The sequence below is a fragment of the Giraffa tippelskirchi genome, chromosome 8 (genome assembly GCF_054371585.1).
Source record: "Giraffa tippelskirchi isolate mGirTip1 chromosome 8, T2T-mGirTip1v1.2.pri, whole genome shotgun sequence".
NCBI lineage: Eukaryota > Metazoa > Chordata > Mammalia > Artiodactyla > Giraffidae > Giraffa > Giraffa tippelskirchi.
Genome location: NC_137282.1, coordinates 6,625,323 through 6,647,767, shown reverse-complemented (window position 1 = coordinate 6,647,767; position 22,445 = coordinate 6,625,323). Strand labels below are relative to the sequence as shown.

At 48.4% G+C, this 22,445-nt stretch overlaps 1 protein-coding gene across 32 annotated transcripts in view; it reads left to right on the top strand.

Moving 5' to 3' along the window:
- Positions 1–22,445, top strand: part of PSD3 (pleckstrin and Sec7 domain containing 3) — a 540,565-nt gene that overhangs the window by 179,421 nt on the left and 338,699 nt on the right. For 13 of the 32 annotated variants that reach the window (XR_014062392.1, XR_014062391.1, XR_014062404.1 and 10 more), the window contains exon 1: positions 13,427–13,697. Coding sequence is in view for 14 of the 32 variants with exons in the window: in XM_081521119.1 (XP_081377245.1) it covers positions 2,259–2,654 (396 nt within the window). In the remaining 18 variants the exon portion in view is untranslated. Of the gene's footprint in view, positions 1–2,258; positions 2,655–13,426; positions 13,698–18,467; positions 18,816–22,445 lie in introns of those variants that run through there. The other 19 variants (XR_014062395.1, XR_014062396.1, XR_014062393.1 and 16 more) reach the window with 2 other exon arrangements.

The window sequence follows — 22,445 nt, the reverse complement described above, 5'->3', positions numbered from 1 at the left end:
GAATGCTGTTTGGTTTGGGGTGGACCAGTAATTTGGCTTCCCTGGTGGCTCAAACAGTAAAGAATCTGCCTGCAAGGCAGGAGACCCAGGTTCGATCTGTGGGTCTGGAAGGTCCCCTGGAGAAGGGAATGGCTACCCACTCGAGTATACTTGCCTGAAGAATTCTATGGACAGAGGAGCCTGGCGGGCTACAGTCCACAGGGTCACAAAGAGTCGTACATGACTGAGCAACTAACTTTCACTTTGCCAGTAACTTAAAAACAGCAGAGACAACTGTACTGTTGAATGTGAATCCTGGTAATACCTAGGAAGGTGGGTTACTTACCAAGTAGTTTTATTCCTGTTCTCTTATTTTGTTTCTGCTTACACATACCTGAGGCTTGGCTAGTCCTTGGCACATCCAGATTCAGCTCCAGGATTTTCTATTTCTTGTCTTCTTTCTCATACTGAGCTTTAAAATTTTATTTAGTTGTCTTAATGTTCATTTTTAATATTTGAAAAACAGGCTGCATATTAATTAATGTCCCAAGGATATTAACTTGTATGTTTTTCCTAGGTTTTCACTGTTTTGTTTATTAGCCTAGTAGTAAACAAGTTTGTTGGCTTTTTTTTTTCTTCAAGGTCACTCACTGGTTGTTTCTCAACCTAACTCTCTCTGCAGTGTTGTCTTATTGGCACCAGGGGGCAGCCCTTGAGTTCTTGAGGGCTATTGGTCTTATTTAATCAGAAAATATTAACAGGACTTATGAAAGCTTAGCGTATGTATTTTTGGGGCCTCCCTGGTGGCTCAGACGGTAAAGAAACTGCCTGTAATGCGGGAGACCTGGGTTCGATCCTTGGGTTGGGAAGATCCCCTGGAGAAGGGCATGATAACCCACCCTAGTATTCTTGCCTGGAGAATCCCCATGAACAGAGGAGCCTGGTGGGCTGCAGTCCATGGGGTCACACAGAGTCGGACACGACTGAGTGACTAAGCACAGTATGTTTTTAGTCCGCCAAGTTTACACAATATATTTATCCTCTGTTAAAATTAGGACTAATAGTAGTTGTTAATTTGAATTTGTGGAGTTCAGTTGGCTAAGTGAGAATTTAATATTTTATTCAAATGTTTGTTGAACTTGGTGTGTTCACATACTAGAAGCTAGCTTGAAAGTATATTAAATTGTATAGAGCATAGCCCAGCATGTGTGTATGCCAAGAGTTTTTTCAACCTGAACATGTTTCTATAATATCTTCCTTCCCAAATGTATTGACATTTTGTTGTTGTTGTTCATTCACTAAGTTGTGTCTGACTGTTTGTGACCCCATGGACTGCAGCACACCAGGCTTCTCTGTCCTTCACCATCTCCCAGAGCTTGCTCAAACTCATGTCCATTGAGTCAGTGGTGCCATCCAACCATCTCATCCTCTGTTGCCTCCTTCTCCTCCTAGCTTCAATCTTTCCCAGCGTTGGAGTCTTTTCCAACAAGTCAGCTCTTCACATCAGGTGGCCAAAGTATTGGAGCTTCAGCATCAGTCCTTCCAATGAATATTCAGGACTGATTTCTTTAGGATGGACTGGTTGGATCTCCTTGCAGTCCAAGGGACTCTGGAGAGTCTTCTCCAACACCACAGTTCAAAAGCATCAATTCTTTGGTGTTCAGCTTTCTTTATAGTCCAGCTCTCACATCTGTACATGACTACTGGAAAAACCATAGCTTTGACTATATAGATGTTTGTTGGCAAAGTGATGTCTCTGATTTTCAATACACTGTTTAGGTTGGTCATAGCTATTTTTCCAAGGAGCAAGAATCTTTTAATTTCATGGCTGCAGTCACCATCCACATTGATTTTGGAGCCCCAAAAATAAAGTCTCTCACTGTTTCCATTGTTTCCCCATCTATTTGCCATGGAGTGATGGAACTGGATGCCATCATCTTCGTTTTTTGAATGTTGAATTTTAAGCCAGCTTTTTCACTCTCCTCTTTCACTTTCATCAAAAGGTTCTTCAGTTCCTCTTCACTTTTTGCCATAAGGGTGGTGTCATCTGCATATCTGAGGTTATTGATATTTCTCCCGGCAGTCTTGATTCCAGCTTGTGATTCATCCAGCATTTCGCATGATGTGCTCCATCTGTAGGTTAAATATATTGATATAAACCAACTGAATACAGGTGCTAGCTCTACAGAATGCTACCTCTTTCATATAGTTGGAGAGGAAAAAATAAAATGAAAAAATTAACCTAATATTGAGATTCTTCACTTTGATGTGCTTTCCAGGATTCTTGAGCAAGCGGAGCGCCTGCGGGGCGGAGATGATGACATACTTGGGTCTGGATACGCAGAGGACTCCACTGACGTGTACAGCTCCCAGTTCGAGACCATTTTGGACAACACCTCTTTATACTACAGTGCTGAGTCCTTGGAGACTTTGTATTCAGAGCCTGATAGCTACTTCAGCTTTGAAATGCCCCTCACTCCAATGATACAGCAGCGCATTAAGGAAGGCGGGCAGTTCCTCGAGAGGACGTCGGTGGGAGGACAGCAGGACATCCTGAGCATCTCGGCAGACGGCGGGATAGTGATGGGCTATTCCAGTGGGATCACCAACGGGCTCAGTGGCTCCAGTAACTCCATCTACGTGAAAGACACCCCAGAGATCGCTTTCTGGGGAAGGTACTGGTCCCAATCTCTTAATTTCATGCTGGCGTTTTTTGTAGCATTTTTTTTTTTCCTTTGGAAAATCTGAGTGTGGAACCTATTTGGAAAGCATTCGGCTGGTTTCCGTGGATATAAGTGAGTGACGTGAGTGAAAAGTAATTTGGGTTTTTGGGGCAGGTAGAGTACAGTTTAGTGGTTTGCCAAATTGGCAACCTCTGGACATTCTGTTTGGTGGTATGTCTTGTATTCCCACAGGTAAACTGGGTCCTGAGCAGATTCTGTGGGTGGTGAGTGGGTGTTAGTGCCCAGCATGCAGCTTTGGTGGCCACAGCCCGGCCTGGTACTAGAAGGGGTGTCGGGAGAGCTCGGCTTGCCTTCTGCCTCTGGCATTGCTTGATGGCTTGGGGCGGGTTTTTGATTGGGCCAGAGATTCCTTGATTGTCAATTGAGGGTGTCGGTTTAGAAAGTGACTACAGTCTCTTTGGGCCCTTGGCTCTTTGAGGCCCCATTCTGCTGGGACGTCCTCCTGAGACAGTGCAAGAGGATCTGATGATAAGGAGGCTTGATAGGTTTGATCCCTTGGTCAACGCCATATTTGTTTTCTCTCTTTACTTTATGTTTTAAGTCTGCTTGGAATACAAAATGACAAGTTACATAGGATTTATGTGTTGTGCTATCCTTTAGTGATTCCGTCTTTTTATGGATTATCCAGCATTTCAACTCTTTTTGTTCATCACTCTGGGGTCATTTACCTGTCCTTCAGCATCTCTATAAGTGGGCAGAGCGTGCTAAACTTCCTAATGATTTTATGAATTTAGTTTTATTATCTTTTTCCTGATTGGGGCGGTGAAGGGGAGGGTAAATGGGGATAAACTATTTTAAAGTTGTATGAAAAAATGTCAGTGCTTTTTTTAAAAGTCAGTATTCATATTGCAGGTTTGTGTTTTGATGATCAGTCTGTCCTGTGTTAAGCATTTCCTATTAGCAGTTTATAGGTTTATAGTTCATTGGATGAGCACGTTCAAGACCGGAACCTGGTAACACAGCAGCTATGCGTTGCCACGTGAAACAGACCATGGGTGTTCGTTGTCTTCTTGGGTCACACAGTCTGAGAGGCAGAAGACCGTGGTCTGAATTTCTTGGATAAGCTGCTTATTGTCTGAAACCCCTTTTGTCTATTTGCGTAGCGGGGTCAATGATATTTAGTATGCTGTGTGGCCATGGGATTTAAAGAGTTAATATGGATTAAAACGCCAGCAGAGCACCTGGTACAGAATCGAAGCCGGAGCAAATGCGTGAGTTAGAGCTGGCTGATGAGCCGGTGTTTACACTTCCTGGATCTATAAGAGGGCGTGTCCCTGAGGGAAGGGCGCATCTCTGAGGGGGGTGTTTCTAGAAGGGGCCTGAGAGAGGAGTGTCTCTGAGGGGACCTCCTTGAGAGGAGTGTGTCCTTGGGTGAATGGTGCCACTTTAGTCCTTTAGTTTCACCATTGTCTCTGGTAACTATAAGTTGTGCTAAAATGCAGATAATTTCATTGAAATTCCAATCCAGCTTTCTGGAGTGAGTTGAAGTTGCTGATATTACAGGTCTGAAATAGGTTGGACCTGAGGTATTTTGGGCTGAGAGGCTTTGCTGCAGAAGCCACAGAGAGGGTAAGCTCTGCAAGGAGATCCAACCAGTCCATCCTAAAGGAAATCAGTCCTGAATATTCATTGGAAGGATTGATGTTGAAGCTGAAACTCCAATACTTTGGCCACCTGATGTGGACAACTGACTCCTTGGAAAAGACCTTGATGTTGGGAAAGATTGAAGGCAGGAGGAGAAGGGGACGACAGAGGATGAGATGGTTGAATGGCATCACCGACTCAATGGACATGAGTTTGGGTAAATTCCGGGAGTTGGTGATGGACAGGGAGGCCTGGTGTGCTGCAGTCCATGAGGTCACAAAGAATCGTACGTGACTGAGTGACTGAACTGAACTGAAACTCAGCAAGGGCTTCCCTGGTAGTTCAGCTAGTAAAGAATCCACCTGCAATGCAGGAGACCCTGGTTTGATTCCTGGGTTGGGACAATCCCCTGGAGAAGGGTTAGGCTACCCATTCCAGTATTCTTGGGCTTCCCTTGTGGCTCAGATGGTAAAGAATTCACCTGCAATGCGGGAGACCTGGGTTTAATCCCTGGATGGGGAAGATCCCCTGGAGGAGGGCATGGCAACCCACTCCAGTATTCTTGCCTGGAGAATCCCAGGGACAGAGGAGCCTGGCGGCCTACAGTCATGGGGTCGCAAAGGGTTGGACACCACTGAGTGACTAAACACAGCACAGCACAAACTTAGCAAGGCAGTGGTTTGCAGAGACCTGGAATAAGAAGCAACCATCATTGGCTCCAGCAGGAGTGCCAGTCATTAGTACAGCAGAGCTGGGTGGTTAAGAGAGAGTATTGGGGTAGGTTCTATTATTTTAGCACCCCAGATTTAGGCAGTACTGTTCTTTAGGCCAACTTGAGATGAAGTTTCAGCCGCATCACCTGCATTGTCAGACTATGAAATCTTGCCCAGCGGTGAGACCCAATTCCAGTACTGAATAAGAAGCGTGTTAGAGGTGAGCCCTGGCAGTGTCTCGACTTCCTTGAGCACAGCTAGCAATGTGGACAGACCAGCTTGCCAGGAGGCTTTTTGTTTGTGTATGTGTGTGTGTGTGTGTGTGTGTGTGTGTGTGTGTGATTCAGGGTTAAAAGGTATGATGGACTCAGTGATTCTAAGAAATTTTAGGAAATCTGGAATAACTTGCCTATGTTTCTTTACTTTCTCTGCCTTCTTGGTGCTTTGGAGAAATTGTAGCACCAGAGGAATCATGGGTTGAAGAGTTATAACGTTTTCCAGCTTGAAGGGGGCCTTAGCTGGCCCTGTTTTACGGAGAAGAATCTGAGTCTGAGTCAGGTGGGGTAGCATTAGCTGGTGACAGATCTTGTACCAGAATTCAAATCGCCTGACTCCTAGTCCAGGTGCATTCACTTTCTAGACTGCCTGGTTTCATATGTGTATTCTTTCTAATTTCCCTAATTTCTCTCACGCCATATGTTTAGGGAGCCAGGAGTCTGAGTTGGTAGTTATAGACATGGTGGTAGTGGTGGTGGTGGTTCCAGATCATTGATAAATGTGTCTCCATAAATTTTTAAGGTAATCAATGATCAGGCTTTTAAAAATTTCTTCTGCATTAAATATCCCTCCACAGAGGTAAGGCGTAGACAGAGACATTGAGCCTGTTAAGGAAATCCGGACCAGGATGCTGACAACACAGCTGTCACCCCAACTGACTTTTCTTAGTCAGGGGAGTCAGGGCTTCAAGGAGAAAAAAAATTCAAAATTTATTCAGAAATGTGTGATAAAACAACCCAGCAAAAGTGATAAATAAAACAAGTGTGTGTGCCCAACTTTCCATCTCTACTCGCTGGCCTCGCCTGTTTCCTTGGGAGCGGACTGGGGGATCTGACTCTGTTGGATAAAGTGAACTCTGAAGAAGGCAGAAAGGAGAGGGCCTGATAAGACTAAGCTACACTGATAATGCTGCTTTGATGCCAGCTGGACTTGAACCAGAAGAGTTAAGCCCGTTCCTGTTGATGTATTGATTTCGATATATAAAGTGTTAGACAGTATTGCAAGATTACTTTAGGTAGTCTCTAAACACCGTCTTGTGTGCTGTGCATCATATGTGTGCCATAGGTTTTATTTCTTTAGTAAAGAAAAGGTGCTTAATTCTCATAATAAGCTAAGAGAAAGGAGCATTAGCTTCCAGAGAAGGACACTAAGGCGCAGAGCAGTTGGGTAACTTGCTGTCACACAAATGGTCAGTGCCACGCCCAGGATTTCAACCCAGCCGGTCAGGCTCCAGAGACCATTTATTTTTGGTCTCAAAACAAAAGTATTTTTGCTTGACCTTGCCTGGGTATATTTTTAAATACTTTTCTGTATCAGCGTATGCCTTTCCTCTGTCAGTCACGATGATTTCAGTAGTGGTCTCTGACAGTGATTTCTCCTTCTGAACATTGGATGACACTGCTCTCTGCTGTTTTGCTTCCTGTAGGAGGTGGCGTGGTTGGGGAGGGTGGCCGGGACACCCGGCACTCCAGCCAGCTCGGTGCCCTCTCTGGATCGCTGCCCCAGGCCTGGGTTTAGCCTTGCTTTGTGGCCAGAGGGGGACTGAGCTCCACTTCAAAGCTGTAATCCTCTAGAATCAGGTTGGGAAGGTTTTTAGAGTCTGTGTGCTGACTCTTTGTCTTTTAAAGGATTACGCACCTTTGTGTTATCAGATGGATCTGAAAAGGCCCCTTGAGATCCTGGAGTCACCCTGGCAGGAATAGTTAAATCCTCCCAGGCGCTTGAGCACTGATGTTGACCAGAGAGCCGCATGCCCATCAGGAAAGAGCTCACCCTGTGAATGGAACATGATATTTTGGTGAAGGAGCAAAGCATAGCATCTCCTCCCCTCGTGGTCCAGCTACGGAGCACTCGGGCTGACGGGGTCAGCGGTGCTGTGTGGAGTCCAGTCACTCAGCTCCAAAATCAGAAAGGACAGTTAGAGACTTTCAGTTACACGTGTCCGATGGGTTCCTGTGTGTCTGGGTGCTTCTCCTTCGCCGGACCATCCCCTGAGGGCTGCAGCTCCCGTCAGTAAGTCCTGATCCGAGGCCTGCAGGGCGCAAGCGTGGCTGCTGTGACCATGCACAGGGCTGACTATTTTTTTATTTCTGTTGAGCTTGGGATCAGACAGAGGAAAAAAGAGATAGCAAATACAGCCATATGGCAGGAGCTTCTCTTTTGGATCTCTGAAATACACAACAGAGCTGCTTTTAAAATTACATTTTCGGTGTAACAGGTACGTTAGATGCCTGGCGTCCCAGCTGTTTTTTCAGGTGGTGCTCAGGGTCCCCAGGAGCCCAGCAGGGGGATGGATGACATCTGTGTGCAGCTGTTATGCCTGGGGAATGCTCGGTCAGTCCGTCCACTCCAGCCAGGGGCTGTGGGTTTTGCCTGCTTCTTTTCTCCCCTTTCTCAAATGAGATGCTGACACTGGAAGTGTGTTTTTCTTCCTCCGTTTTTCTTTTTCTTTAGTGTCTTTCTGTCTAGGAAAAGGTCACATGAAACAGTGCTTAGAGAAATTTGTTGAAGTAAATTTCAAATATTTTTTGACATTCAAACTTAAAACCTGCAGGTATTTAACTAATTAATTAATATTAGTTTTGGCCGTGCCATGCTGCTTGTGGTGTCTTAATTCCCCAGCCAGGGACTGAGCCTGGGTCCCGGCAGTGGAGGGCTTCCCTGGTAGCTCAGTCGGTAAAGAAACCAGCTACAGTGCTGGAGACCCAGGTTTGATCCCTGGATCGGGAAGATCCCCTGGAGAAGGGAACGGCTACCCACTCCAGTATTCTAGCCTGGAGAATCCTACGGACAGAGGAGCCTGGCGGGCTGCAGTCCTTGAGGTCGCAAGAGTCGGACACTCCTTCACCACTAACCGAGCCTGGCAGTGAAAGTGCTGAGTCCTACCCACTGGCCTGCCAGGGACTTCCCTGAAGGTATTTTAATATAATGTAAAATATTAAAGTCACGTGACGCTAGTTAAGCTGGTGACAGGAAAAGATCTTGATCTCGTGAACTTGTTTTGGGGATCCATGTGGGGAATCCCTGCCTCACCCGTTCATTACTCCTGCTCTAGTGATGTCTTCAGACTTTCCTCTCATGTTTTAAAAGTTGGTCTGTAGAAAGTGGGTTTTCATTTTCTCTTTGAGCCTCCTGAAGCAGTTGTGATGGTGAGTTTTTTGTTTTTTCAACTCCAAAGGAGTCCCTGCTCCATGCTGAGGATGGACGGTCTCCAGGGTTTCAGAGCCGGTCATATCTGGGTTCAGATCCTATCTCAGATACTTACTAGGGGTGTGACCTTGAGTAAGTTACAGAGCATCAGGGAACCTTTCCAGCTATAAAATGGAATGAATAACACCTATTTAAAAGCAAATGACATTAAGTGAAAAAAAATCAAGAATAGATAATTAGGTGGCTTCACAATGCCTGGCATATAGCAGGATGTAAATGTAGAATAATAATACTGTCAACAGTAATAACCTGGAGAAGAGCTGTCTCGCCAGTCCACCGCCTCTGAGCTGTCTGAAGCGCCTGTTAATGGGTGTCCTGAAACTTCACTTTCTTTCATAAAATTCAGTGTACAGTGGTGGGCTGGTGTAACTATGGGGATTTGGGACCGGAAGACAGATCAAGTCATCCTCTCTGCTGGCTGCTTGGTCCTGGGCAGGTTGTTTCACTTTGATGAGCCTCCCATTCCTTATTGTTAAAATGGAAATAATCTTGCTGTCCAATTTACAGTTCTCTTGTAAGAATTTGCTAAGTTGTAGTTTGTGGATATTCATTTTAAACCTGTCATGAGTTTTGCAGTAGTCTGAGTAGTAGTCTAAGGAATATAAGAAGATAAATAAGCAAAAGCCTGAAAAATAAGGAAAAGACAAAAGAATTTGGTGAATGTTTGAATCTAGGATGTGTGGGCTGCATGTCAAAGTGATTGTGAGATTTCCATTGTGGATGAGATGGTTGGATGGCATCACCGACTCGATGGACATGGGTTTGGGTGGACTCAGCGAGTTGGTGATGGACAGGGAAGCCTGGCGTGCTGCAGTCCATGGGGTCGCAAAGAGTCGGACACAACTGAGCCACTGAACTGAACCTATGTGGACGACTTACGAAGTCTGGAGACGGCAGGAGTTGGGGAGAGCAGCAGGGTTTGTAGGAGGGCTCCTGGCAGTGGGGTCCGTTGACACAGATTGTTTGAGGAGAGGGAGGACCCTCGTGTGCAGGGACTTGGAGTCCCATCTAGAGGGAGGCTCGCCTGAGCTCAGGAAGGCGAGGGCGGGGAGGCTGGGCCGGAGAGGGGCTCACAGGAGCCCCGGTGCTGCCCATGCGGCTTTCTGATGCCCCCTGGGCAGAACGTATGCCTGCCTCCGGTCCCCAGAAGGGTCTGGTTTTCAGGGAGCTGGCATAGCCGTCCTCTCGGCAGGCCTGGGCCCTGGCTCTGGGCCTGGCCTCTCCCTGCTTGCTGGGGCCGCTTGTGTAGATCGGTGATGACTTCAGGAAATGGTCCTGGATTTGAAATGGGGTTTCCCAGAGGTGTTCTAGGTCTGTAGTTTAAACCGTGTGACATACAAACTAACGTCCCGGGTGTTGGTGTGAAGAGTGCTGGGCGGTGCTGGCTAAGTGGATGACCTTTCATCAAAGACTGTACTGAAAGACTTCGAATGATAAAGGACATTGGGGTTACATGTTATTACACAGAGAATTGTAGCTTGAAATAGAAACTGGATTGGCAGCTAGTTTAGCTGGTCAGGGTGATAGAGCAATCTATTCCTATACCAGTACACTATTTCTCTTTTAAAGGAAACAATAACATTTTCTCTCAGCAGACCTCACTTAACACAGGATTTGCAACATTGGATGAGAAATTTTATCCATTGATCCAATGGGGAAGAAAAAAGACAGAAACCTTTTCCAAACAAAGTCCGTGGAAAGCATTTTACACACGAGTACCCGTTTCTCGGAGCCCCTCACGGGTGTGCTTCCCGTGCTTTGATCTTGTGTTTCTTTTTCTCCCCTGGGTCTTAGAACCTGTCTGTAAACCGCAGTACAGAGTCTTCGCTAAACTGGCACAGGCTCCTGGCAGAGCCCCACTGTTCAGCCTGAGTGGCCAGGGGAGGTGTCATCTTTCTCGTGAGTGCTAGTGAGGATCGATGTAAACCCCATCTCAACCACCTAACACCTGAATGTCAGAGCGATGCTTGGACTTCGTGATGCCCACACCCCACATGGTACTTCATGTGTCTGTGCGTGAGCCTCCATCCCCGGGTACTTCTCTCTGAATCTAGAATTGGGGAAGGTAGGAGCTTTTTAAGGTGCCGACTCCCCACGCTTTACCTCCCCAGATTCTGATTCTGTTGGTTTAGGGTGGCACCCAGGCAATGCTAGCTTAGACCAACACAAGATTGTTGGTCCAAAATTTAAAAAAATAGAGGACAATTTTAAAAGAGAGAGAGAAAGAAAAAAAAAAAGAGTCCCTGGTGATTCTGATGTTCAGCCTAAGTCGTCAGCCTCTCATCTTGGAGCTTATTGGAAATGAGTATGCAGACCTCACCTCTGAGCTACTCAATCGAAGTGTGTATTTGAACCAATTCCTGTAAGCACGGTACAGTTTGAGAAGCGGGAGAAATTATTCACGGCAGAATGCAGACCCGAGTGAGATGGTCCCTGTTTTCAGGGGGACAGGCCTGCTGTAGGTCACCACGCTGCTGGCGGGGAGAAACCTCTCAACAGAGGTTCATAAAAGTGAGCGGTCCTGGCTGTGAACCTTGAGATGATTTCTGGTGTCACCTTTGGGGTAGTGATCGGTGCCCATCCCTGCTCTAGAAATACAGAGGTTGACCCATTTTCCTGCTGGGAAGCAGTGTGGTTTCCTAGTGAAGAGTGTGGGTTACATCAGACTGCTTTGACTCACATTTTGTGAATTATCACTACTAAACCTCAGCTTACCCATTTGTGAAAAGGGGTAATAATTTACTACCGCTTAATGGCTACTCACAAAACGTTGGCTATTATTATCAGTAATAACACTGCTCAAACTGTTGTCTTTAAAACTTCCTCAAAGTCACCTGCTGTGAGTGTGCCTTGGTCAGATCAAGGTAGGATGCTGTTTATCTGTAATTCTAAGAGCCTTAGATTACTTGAAGGTGAGGAGCTTTAATGATAGTTTATTGTCTGTATAATTACTCTATCTAGCAGCCCCACCTCGAAGCAAAGAAGGTAACATTTTCCAGTCAAAAGTAGTAATATGAAGTCTTCATTGCAGAGAAATTAAGAGGTATTGAATAATGATTATTGTGAAACAAAATTATACATGTTCATTATTCACAGTCCATTCACTTAGCACCCATTTTATGGTTCATCATATAATATTATACTTAGTCAGCACAGACCTGTCTCTCCTGTCAGTCAGTGAAGTTGGCAGGTCTTTAGATTTAAGACTCAGAACCTCTGTAACAAAGTCCAGCACATCCTGGGTGACCAGTTCTGTCCGATGAAGAACTTAATTAGTTTTTCTGTACTAGGTACTAGATGCCTCTCAAAGAGGAGGCAGACCGCTTGACAGAGAATGCTGCATGAGCCAGACAGCAGGGCTCGGGGGCCGGGGCTCCCAGTCTGGGCTTTGGAGGACCCGGTGGGTGTGTGGACGTGGTCGTGGGCAGGGGGACATGCCAGATGGAGGCACAATTAGGAACAGCTGCTCGCGTCTGGGGACTTGGGAGTTGAGGGGCTTATTAATCTCTTTTCCCCCTGATGCGTTAATTTTCTAGGCTGAGCCTACTGAATACACTTGAAAGGCAGTCACGCAGTTGACTTTCACAACCTCTGCATGTCCGAGGCACACGCAAAAGTGTTAATAAGCACCTTTGATCTCACCAGCCAGTTTGAGAAATAAAGCATTGCAGTACGTGCCTCTCTCTGGTCCCATCCCTCTTGTCTTCTCCCGAAGAGGACCACGGCCTGTGGGCGTGTATCATGCCTCATAGGTGTGAATCCGTAAACAGTATCGTGTTCATTCACATGTTTCTGAGCTTTATATAAGTGCCATCTTGTTTCCTTTTGTGACTCACTTATTTGTTCAATATTTGAGATTCTTTCTTACTGATTCATAAGGCCCTAGTATATTAATTATTTGCTAAATAGTGCATGAATATGCACCGTAACTAATTTTCCCATTCGCATAGTATGAACATTTTGGCTGTCTTGTATTTTTGTTGTTTAAATGGCATGGCAGTGAGCATTCTAACTCGTGGCTCCTCATGCACACATGGAGTGTTTCTTTAGGTTTATATTTAGGAGTGAAATTGCTGGACAGTAAGTGATAATCATTTTCTGGGTGAACCAAAGAATTCTTGAAAGGGCATATTACATTTTCTTTGAGAGTATGTAATTGTATCTACTTCCATTTATAAAATAACTTTTAGTTATTTTACTTCCCGATCCTTATAATTCCCAAATCCCAACAAAAATAGCAAGAGCCCAAATAAAGAGCGTGGGAAATGAAATGCAGCTAAACCAGCCTCCTTTCTCTTCAAGAGCTGGGATGCGGACTCTGTCATCCACTAGTCAGGTCTGGTGCCTGTCCATTCTGTCTGTCCCCAAGTCCTGTAGGTCCCAGTTTCTCAGATGCCTTGGTGTCAGTTGTTGCCTGCATCTGACAGCCGCCAAGTGTTACCTGTCCTCTCCTGGCCGTCTGAAGCAGGGTTGAACACAAGGACAAAAGAATATTTTCACTTCACAATAGCAGAAAGACAGAAATAAAATTGGAAAATAGGAAAATGCAAATCGCAGAAAATTAAGCATGAATTTAATGAGTTTTATTAACACAGCTGAGTTTTACATAATATAAGTGAATCAGATCTATTTATTGCTTATTTCAGTGATTCCTTGATAGCCAGAATGTGTGCTGTAGGAAATGATGCTCTTGCAAAATAGGACCTTAGAAACCCGTAGCGCTGTTTAGGAAAAACCATGCTGAGATAAGCATTTTTTTCTTCTTTTTTTCAAACACAAACTCTCTCACAGAAGCACCGGCCACTCGGAGGAGGGCAGCACAGCTGTCCTTTCCCCCTGCAGTCCACTGGCCGTCTGGCTTCCAAAGAGTTAAGCCGGCGCTCTGTGAGGTCATAGTGACTTCACTGGCTCTGGACTTTTGAAGCGGTCTTGGAGGGAGAGGGGAGGCAGGGCGAGGGGAAGTGACTCCTGCAGCTTCTTCACATTCCCAGCGCAGCCCTGAGGGAGCAGCGTCCTCCCGGGAGCATGTCTCCGCGGAGTCGGGGGGCTGCAGCCCGAACTCCCAGAGGAAGCAGCTGGAGACAAGCCCTGAAGAGGCCTGGCCCGTGATGAGGGTCTGCTGAACAGACGGGACCCGAGAATGCCCTTCGCGTCCCTGACAGCATTACGGGCAGGCTGTGTGCTGGCGGAGGTAACTGGAATCCACTTTCTGTTCTTTGTCTGGTCCCAGGCAGTGCTGGCTTACGTGTGGCTGTTCGGGTTCAGTTCAGTCGCTCAGTCAGTGTGTGACTGTGGTTAACAGAAAACTCCTTGGATCTTCAACTGGTTTACTTCGAGTGGAGAACATTGTAAGCAGTCTTAGAAACTTAGGGAAATGGGAATCCCTGGATATTGTTCTGTAAACGAGGACGACTGAAGCACCCAGGGTGGAGGGTGTGTTCCTGCGGGGCCCTGGTGCTTGGGCAGTGAGGGGCTCCCTTGATGGGCTCTGCTGCCCTTTGGGGCTGGCAAGCATTGCTCTGCGCTCCTGCCCCCAGGGCGCTGCCAGCCGCCTCCTACTCAACTTCAGGTGCTTCAGCAGCTTGAGCTTTGCCATTCAGACGGCCGCACAAGGCGGCCACACTCATTTCTGGGGTATCATGCTCTGAAGGGAAGTTGGCTGTGCTGTTGGCGTAGAAACACGATCTGTCTGAGAATTCGGCATTGGTTTTGAAACTTCAAAGGCCAGTCAGTTATCTACAGAAGAAAATGTAAAGGGAGGTTTTTTTCCTGGAGCTGAGGGAACTCCAGCTCCACAGTTCTCTCTGGGAAGGTCTCTGTTCACGTTAGGGGCTTCCCTGGTAGCTCAGATGGTAAAGAGCTACCAGTCTTCCGAGTCCCGGGTTTGATCCCTGGGTCAGGAAGATCCCCTGGAGGAGGACATGGCAACCCACTCCAGTGTTCTTGCCTGGAGAATCCCATGGACAGAGGAGCCTGGAGGGCTGCAGTCCATCTCGTCGCAGAGTCGGACACTGAACAACTAAGCGCTTACCCACTGTGCAGGTTCAGGCCGGGGCACGTGCAGGACGCCTGTAGGGTCAGATGGTGGGCAAAGGCCAAAGTCAGTGTGTGGACGTGATTTCCATTTTTGAGGTGCTTGGAGTTGAAGGGTTCATGGACACCCCTGAAGCCGGTGAGAACCCCAGTGCTTGGATGTCTGGGATAATCAGCTGACTATGACAGGTGTGTTGGTGAGTGTATATTGTGTAAGCTGGTATTTTTTGCCTTGAGTACAGATAAATCTTAAATTTTAAGTTCATATTTCCAACATATTATCATGTCATTTATCTTACATAGCCTATCAGCATAAAATTTTTGCCTCTTTCTAAGTGGATATTTGGGGCTTCCCTGGTAGCTCAGCTCCTAAAGAATCCACCTGCAATGCAGAAGACCCTGGTTCTTTTCCTGGGTCAGGAAGTTCCCCTAGAGAAGGGATGGGCTACTCACTCCAGTATTCTTGGGCTTCCCCAAATGGACATTGGTTTCATAACTTTAATAATAAAAGAGAAAGAGAATGCTTGATAAAAAAGGATGTGAAACATATTTTGTGGAAGGCATATAAGCTCAGTGGTTATGAGCCTGGACTTAGGTTTAAGTTTTACCTCCTTTTCTTACAGGTTGACCTCTAGTGAATTGTGTAGCTGCATTTGAACCTCAGTCTCTTCATGTGTGTGGTAGGCATGATGACAGTACTGAACAAGGTGGGTGGGTGGCGATTGTGACTGTTAATGGAGGTGCAGTGTGTGGGAGCATTTAACAGCATTTCTCCTGCATTAATAAAAGCTCATCAAGTGTGAATAAAGCATGGCTGTTATTAGATGTAGTTATTCTTCCTCACATCAGCACACGAGAGGACTTGGCCTCGCAGACTGGTGGTCATGCATGTGGCGTGGTGGTTTGCTCGCACAGGAAGTGTCACGACTTCCCTGTGCCGGGTTCCAGGCAGCTCCTCTGCAGCACCTAGACCCCTGCCCCTCCCTGCCCCTCCCGGCAGACCCCTCCCATGAAGCCTTTGGTGGAAGGATGGCTGAGGGGGGAAGATGGGTAGTGAGTACAAAACCACCAGCGCTTGGTGTACACATCTTCGTGCTCACGTCCTTGCAGCGAGTGTGTGTTTTGTTGTGTTAGGACGTGGAGAACAGAGCTGCACACACAGGGGCCCGTGTCCCACGCTGGGGGTGCAGCTGAGACATTGTCGGGAGCTGGCCGCTCTCTGGCTCTTTCCGCAGGTCGGGTCACGCGTGGCCTGCGGCTCTGCCTGCCCTTTCAGCGTTCTCCTGTGCTCCTGGTTGGCCCGTTCTCTATGCTCCAGGAGTTAGTAGCTGGGCAGTTGTGTGAAGCCGCTTAGCTTATATTTCCTGGGCTGTAACTTGTGGATGATATCTTTTTTCCCATGGTTATTGAAGAGATTAAATGAGATAAAATATGTGAAAATGCCTAGCAATTTTTTGACTCCTTTAAAAATTACTTTTTTTTTTTTCTGTTACTATGATGGGAAACATTCATACAATTCGTAAATGAGTCTCTTTTCCCCATTTTACTTTTATGAAGATTTTATGTCTAGATTACTTTTTCTAAAGCTTTATTAACTTAAAAGTGCCAGTTCCCATTTGCCTCCATGATTTTCCAGTGCCGTCTACTATCCTTATAGCTTTTAAACTTAATTTTGAACTCGTTTTCAAAAATATGAAAGGGATATGTGGTGATGGCAATAATTTACACTGAAATCGCTTTGGTCCCACTTTGCTGAGGGGACCTCCTGATAGTTCCGAGTGGATTCTTGCAAGGCGTGGTCTGTGCAGCTCTGTGGAGACTAATTTTAAGCTGCCTTGCAGTGTGAAAGGACAAAGGACGGAAAGTTCTGTGGGATTCGCCAGCTCCCCGAGCGCACGTCCTGTCTCCACTCAGCCCTGGTGTGTTTGGAAGCCCCTCGAAGGGCACCCACCTGCACAGCTGGGTTTGTCACCAGAGCTGAGTCAGGCGACAGGGCCGGCTCTGGCCACACCGTGGTTCCTGCCATCAGGTCAGAGTTCCTGCGGGAGACCAAGCCACGAGGGCCCTCTCAGCAGAGGCCAGGCTGACCCTGCTCCAGAAATGCCCAGGCCTGAAATTCCAGGGGAGGCAGAGCCTGTGTTGGGTTCTAGTGGGGATGTCAGTGATCCAACGGGAACGTTCGCTATTGTGTAGCTGGCCTGAGGGTGTGGTTCAGTCACCCCTCTGGTCTACCTCATGGTTTGGCTTTTTGTTATTAGTAATGTTTGGTGGAGGCGGCGTAGGAGAGGAAGATGTGGGCTCAGCTGCCATGGTGGCTGCTCACCAGCTGTGGGCCCTGGCAGAGCGTCTCGGGCCCCCCGTTTCTTTACTTGGGAAATGAGACTGATATGGGGGTGAAGTAAAACCACGCAGGAGAAAGTGCTGGGGGGCTGCAGGTTGCTCCGTGGATGATTTACGTCCTCCCCATGTTTGGTGGGTGCCCGTGACCTCCCCCATCCTCTCTGTGAGCCCCGTGTGTTCCCCCAGCTCCTCAGAGGTCCCGGCGTGCCTGCAGCCTGTCTTCAGAAGCAGGGCGGGCAACAGAGTGTCCATGCTCAGAACGTGCTTCCGCCGGCCGCTCCCTTTTGTTGATTCAGCTGGTGCTCTGTGGAGGCCCTGCCTGTCGGCCAGGGGAGCCAGGCCCGAGGCCCGAGCGCCTCTGCCGGGCCAGCCCTGCGCCGGTCCCGAGACCCAGTCGCTTCCCATCTTGCTTGTCCATTTCCTTGTCTGCAAGACATTTGCATTTGACGTGGAAATGATGGCTCTTCCTTTTTCTGTCATTTCTCCACCTTGCTGTATCCACCATCCACTGCACAATTTCTGCTCCCTCTCTTAAACAACTTAAGACAGTTATCTTCAAGAAGGTAAGTAAGTAACGAGGCTGGGCACCAAGCTGAGGGGTGCTGTGTTGACGTCCGAGTCCTAAATGAGGAAAGGGTGACCGGGGGTGGTGTTCAGGGTAAGTATCAAATTGCCCTGCCCACAGCTGCTGACCTTGACATTGGTTTATTTGGTATTCATCCAGCCCTGGTCACCTTTGATTACAGCTTCCCCATCTCAGACCTGTTGTTATGGGAGCTGTGAGTACCTGAAGGGGTGAGAAAAAGGATGCCCCAGCACCTGATATGGAGATCCCCCCCAGAGATGACCTGGAGAGAATGTTCTAGGGGCAGGAGGCAGTCATACCAGCGGGGCAGGGAGGGGCCTGTGGCCAGACTGTGTGGGAGACGTTCGCATCCTGTGGTTTAGTTCTCCTTGCTGTTCACCCATCCTGGTTTCCTAAGTCCTTTGTCTGAATATCGCTGAAGAGAGGAGCACAGCTACCATGTGTGGACATTTTAGTCTGGCTTTCCCAGGACAAGACTGTGGTTCCAGGTGACAGAATGACAGGGAAACATTTATATTTCTTTAGTATTTCGATGCTTAGAAGGTAAACAAAAAAGACAATTAAAAACTGTCTCTGCAGCTTACAAATCAGAAGGCTCAGGACTGGCCGGGCAGTGGAGATGGTCGCTGACCACTGGAACACGTGTCTCTAGTTGGCCCCTGGGGGGACTCATCAGATAAAGCCGGCTCTCAGGCTCGTGAGATGTCCTTCTGGTTGAAACAGTTCACCCAGAGAATTCCAGCACTCCTGGCTCCCAAGGCAGTGGTCGATGAGAGGAACACAGATTTGTGTGTGATTGGTGCAAAGATCTGAGTGTGTGACCGTGATGGAGGAACCACCTCTGGACCCTTCCAGTTACAATGTGAGGGAGGATCCTGTTGCTCAAGGTCTGACCCTGCTCGCTGAAGTCCACAGGGTGGGGTCTCAGATGCTGACCCGGCATCAGCTTTGTGACAAGCAGGTCAGTGTCTGTCCAAGTGTCAGGTTCAGGATCCCGGGTGTGCACATGGCCCACAGGTGTAGCAGGTAATGGGGAGTCAACTGGAGGAGGAAGTGGGTGGAAGGTGGGCTTTGCCTCGGATTTTCTGGCGTCTTGACCTTGAGGAGCCAGGTCAAGGTCCAGGGTGTGGTAAGCAGTCCAGGGTGTGGTCCCATCCTTGGCTGCGACTTTGAGCTCACCATGGAAATTACAGAGCTGAGCATTTTCCGAAGCTTGAGAATGAGGGAACTCAAAAGTCTCCACCTGGAACACAACCAAAGAATGCCAGTTGCCGCATTTACCGTAGAGACCAGCTGCCGAGTCCGCGGCCCCGGCTTCTCTGTGGGCTTCTGTCCTCCGGGCGCCGCAGGGTAAGCAGTGCGGACTTCACAACCCAGTGCTGGGAAAGTCACCTCTTCTTTTCAAAGGAAAGCAACATTTTTGCTAACAAACTGTTTCACTGGGAACTGTAGATTGAAATGTGTACAACACACACGCGCGTGCACACACACAGACACACACATGCTGCTGTGTGCCCTGCTGCTCCTCCTGGGAGCTTCCCCCCGCCCCAGATCAGAGGAGCCCTGCCTGTGGCTCTTGTCAGAAGCCCTGAGGTCCATCTGCCGGAGCTGCCCAGGGTGTGGTAAGGATCTGGACCCACCCAGGGCTGGCTGGTGTGGAAGTAGTGTTTAGCCTGTGTTGCACTCAGCTCTAGGAAAACAACTGAGAACACAGCAGTCTGCCATGTAACCGAGTTACACCAACTTGGTTAAAGATGGGCGGCATTGGGAAGGAAGGGACAGGACTCAGGGGTCTTTTTTCTCGCAGTACTGCATGTTATGTGACGGGAGGGTCCCTCCTGTGCTTGGAGGCCATTCTTTTCAGGTGCTGTCCTCGCCCTCTGCCTTCAGGGCTGCTCCACTCGTCACGGACCTTTTCCCTCCCCCGCATATTTCTCCAGCCCCTGTTCCGTCTTGCTGGGCAGCTGATGGACAGGACCTTTGAGTGGCTGTGTTGCCATGGCCATTGTGTGTGTAAGGCCAGCGTGACTCTGACGAGCCCGGGGAGGCCTCCTGACCTGTCTGTGGAGAGAGGCCTCTGCGGTTGTCCCACGTCTGCTCGTGATGCCCAGTGCCGTAGGAAGCAGGGTGGGCGCTGGCCCTAGTTCTGTTTACATTCAGAGTCTTAACCTCATTCCGAGGCCTTTATTTACTCTTCGGGAAAATGAGATTAAAGTAATTCACAAAGTGTATTTTCAACTCCAAATATATTTTCAATTCATTACTTGGCCGTATGTTAAAGTGTTAGTCGCTAAGTCGTGTCTGACTCTTTGCAGCCGCATGGGCTCCTCTGTCCATGGGATTCTCCAGGCAAGAACACTGGAGTAGGTAACCATTCCCTTCTCCAGGGGATTTTCCCGATCCAGGGTTGAACCCAGGTCTCCTGCGTTGCAGGCAGATTCTTTACCGTCTGAGCCACCAGGGAAGCCTTGGCTCTATGAAATCATACTAATTCTGGCTCCTTAGGTTAGCTCTCTGTGACCAGTTAGGATCTTCTATACAAGAACAGGATGAAAAGCAGTTAGGGGACTGGAGTTGGAGCAGGTAGAAGAGCTCAGGCTGAGCGGCCATGGGTGCTGCTGACCGGATGGAGGCTGGATGGATGCAAGTGGCTTGAGAGAACCGGTTTCATTCTCCCACTGTCTGCCTCGGGCTGTTTCCACAGCCTGACATCCTGCCCTATAATTCTGTGGAGGCAATAACCACTGGTTACCTTTCCTCAGCCTGAACTGATTGAGAAGAAGCACTTATTTTGAAACCCAAATACACCTCTTCCAAGAAGGCGAATGCAGAGCTGGCAGCAGACTATAATTCTTCTTCTCTTGGCTGCAGTGACTGAAGGTTGCGTCTCCTCCACCCCTCATCAGAGGGTCCTTGTTTCTCACCTGAAAGCAGAAGTGGGAGCCCCAGCAGCTCACGTGAAACCCGGATGGAGGAGGTCCCCGTTCACGGGACCCTCTCCTGACTCCCAGCGTCCGGCTTGTGTGTGTGTGTTGCAGGCGTGTACTCAGGGGCATGTTCCCACCCTTTGGAGCTGAAGGGTGTGCAGGGGGCTGTCCTGAGCCTGGGCTTCGCCCTCCTTCACTCTGTGACTCTGGGCATGTCCCTCATTCCTTTCTGAGCGGACCTTGTGTTTCAAATGAGGGAGTTGGGCTAGCAGGGCAGTATTTAGGGCTTGTTCCAGAGCCGGTGTGTGCCAGGAACTTGAGATGCCCCTCTTCATCTGAAGGACGAGGGAGGGGGCGGCCGAGTGGGGAAGGAGGGAGCAGCCAGCCTGTGCAGACGCCTCACGTCCAGCCCGTTACCCAAGGGGCTGTCTCCTGACTTTTGTGCAGCATGAAGTCCCAGTCACCACAAGGACTCTTAACAGTGGACGGTGCCTCTGGTCAGTGTACTGGTTTTGGCATTTATTTAGCGAGGAGTCGTAGCCTGAGGCACCCTGTTAGGAGCTGAGCCGCCCAGGAACAGGAGAGGCCTCCCAGTCTGAATGGTTCCCTCATGGCCTTGGTGCTTTGAAACTCTGTCCCTTCACAAGGAGTGTCTCCCTCCAGGGGTGGCAGAGACTTTTCTGCGCATTCCTCTGTTTCTGTTGTTTTTCCTGCAACAGAAGCCTCAGGGACACTCACCGCCCAGCCCATGTTAAGTGTCTCTTCACATTCAGGTTGAAGACCCGCTAGTGCCTTTGAGCCTTGAGGGGAGGTTTAGCAGGAACATCTGTGCTCCTCCAGGGGATCGCCTGCCTTCCCCTTCTCGTTTTCATGATAGTGCCGGAACATGGAACATTCCTATTTGATCTGTAAGCCCCAGCGCATGCATTGAATGGCTTATTGAGGATATTTTGTGCTCATGAGGGGATCTGAAAAATCTCCATTTCCCATCCATATTCATTCAGTCCTGCAGGGCAGCCTTAGAGATGCTGAATTGCCTTGTTTAAAATACATCCCAGCTTGGTGAGGGATGGCTCTTCCCATCCTGGAGAGGCTTTTATTGAGGCTCATCCCACTGACTTCAGTGAAGGGGTTATAGCTGCTTTTAGTTATCTAGGATATAAAAGATTTCTTTACATACGTTTATCTCATTCAAAACAATAGTTTCAGTATTTCCTCCTGTTACAGTTTTAGACAAGGAGATAGTTTGACTTCACCTGAGTTCCCGTCTTCAGACATTTCTTGGCCGATGTGGCGATGACACCTTGGAACTCGCACCTGTGGGAAAGCAGGGAGGGAGTCCGGGGATCCGGGGAGAGGTGCCCCCGCCCGCCCCGCGGGCGCGGCTGGCAGGGAGCCGACGTGGGGTTCCGGAGGAGGCCGTCAGCTTAGAGTGCTTGTCCCCTGCAGCCCTGTCCTGTGACCTCAGAGGTGATGGCTGAGGAGAGAGCTGCCACCCTGCTCACGCCACTGCCTGTGGCTCCACAAACAAGACGGCGTCAATGGTGTGTCTGCCCGAGGAGATGGCGACAGTGCTGGCTCATTCCCACTGTGGGCCTCTCCTCTCCCGTCCTCGTCAGGATAACGTCTGCCTACAGGTGGATGGCATCACTGACTCAACGGACATGAGCTTGAGCAAGCTCCGGGAGATCGTGAAGGACAGGGAAGCCTGGCACGCTGCAGTTCATGGGGTCGTAGAGTCAGACATGACTTGGCCACTGAACAGCATCAAGAGGTGCCAAGCTTCTGCAAGTACTATAACCTCCAGTCAGAATGGTATGAGTGGAAGACACTATTTACTGTTGAGGAAATGTGCTAATTAACTAAATACAGTATTTTTTTCTTGTGCTTTTTTTCCCTTTTGAACAAACTTACCCACGAGTTAAAACTTTACACAACAAGGTTTTAGAAAATCTAGGCTAGTTTGTGAACTCGTATGACATGCTTTGAGCCTCCTGTGGCTGTACATTCTTAGATTTGAGTGCAAAGTTTTCCCCACCAATTTGGAATGAAC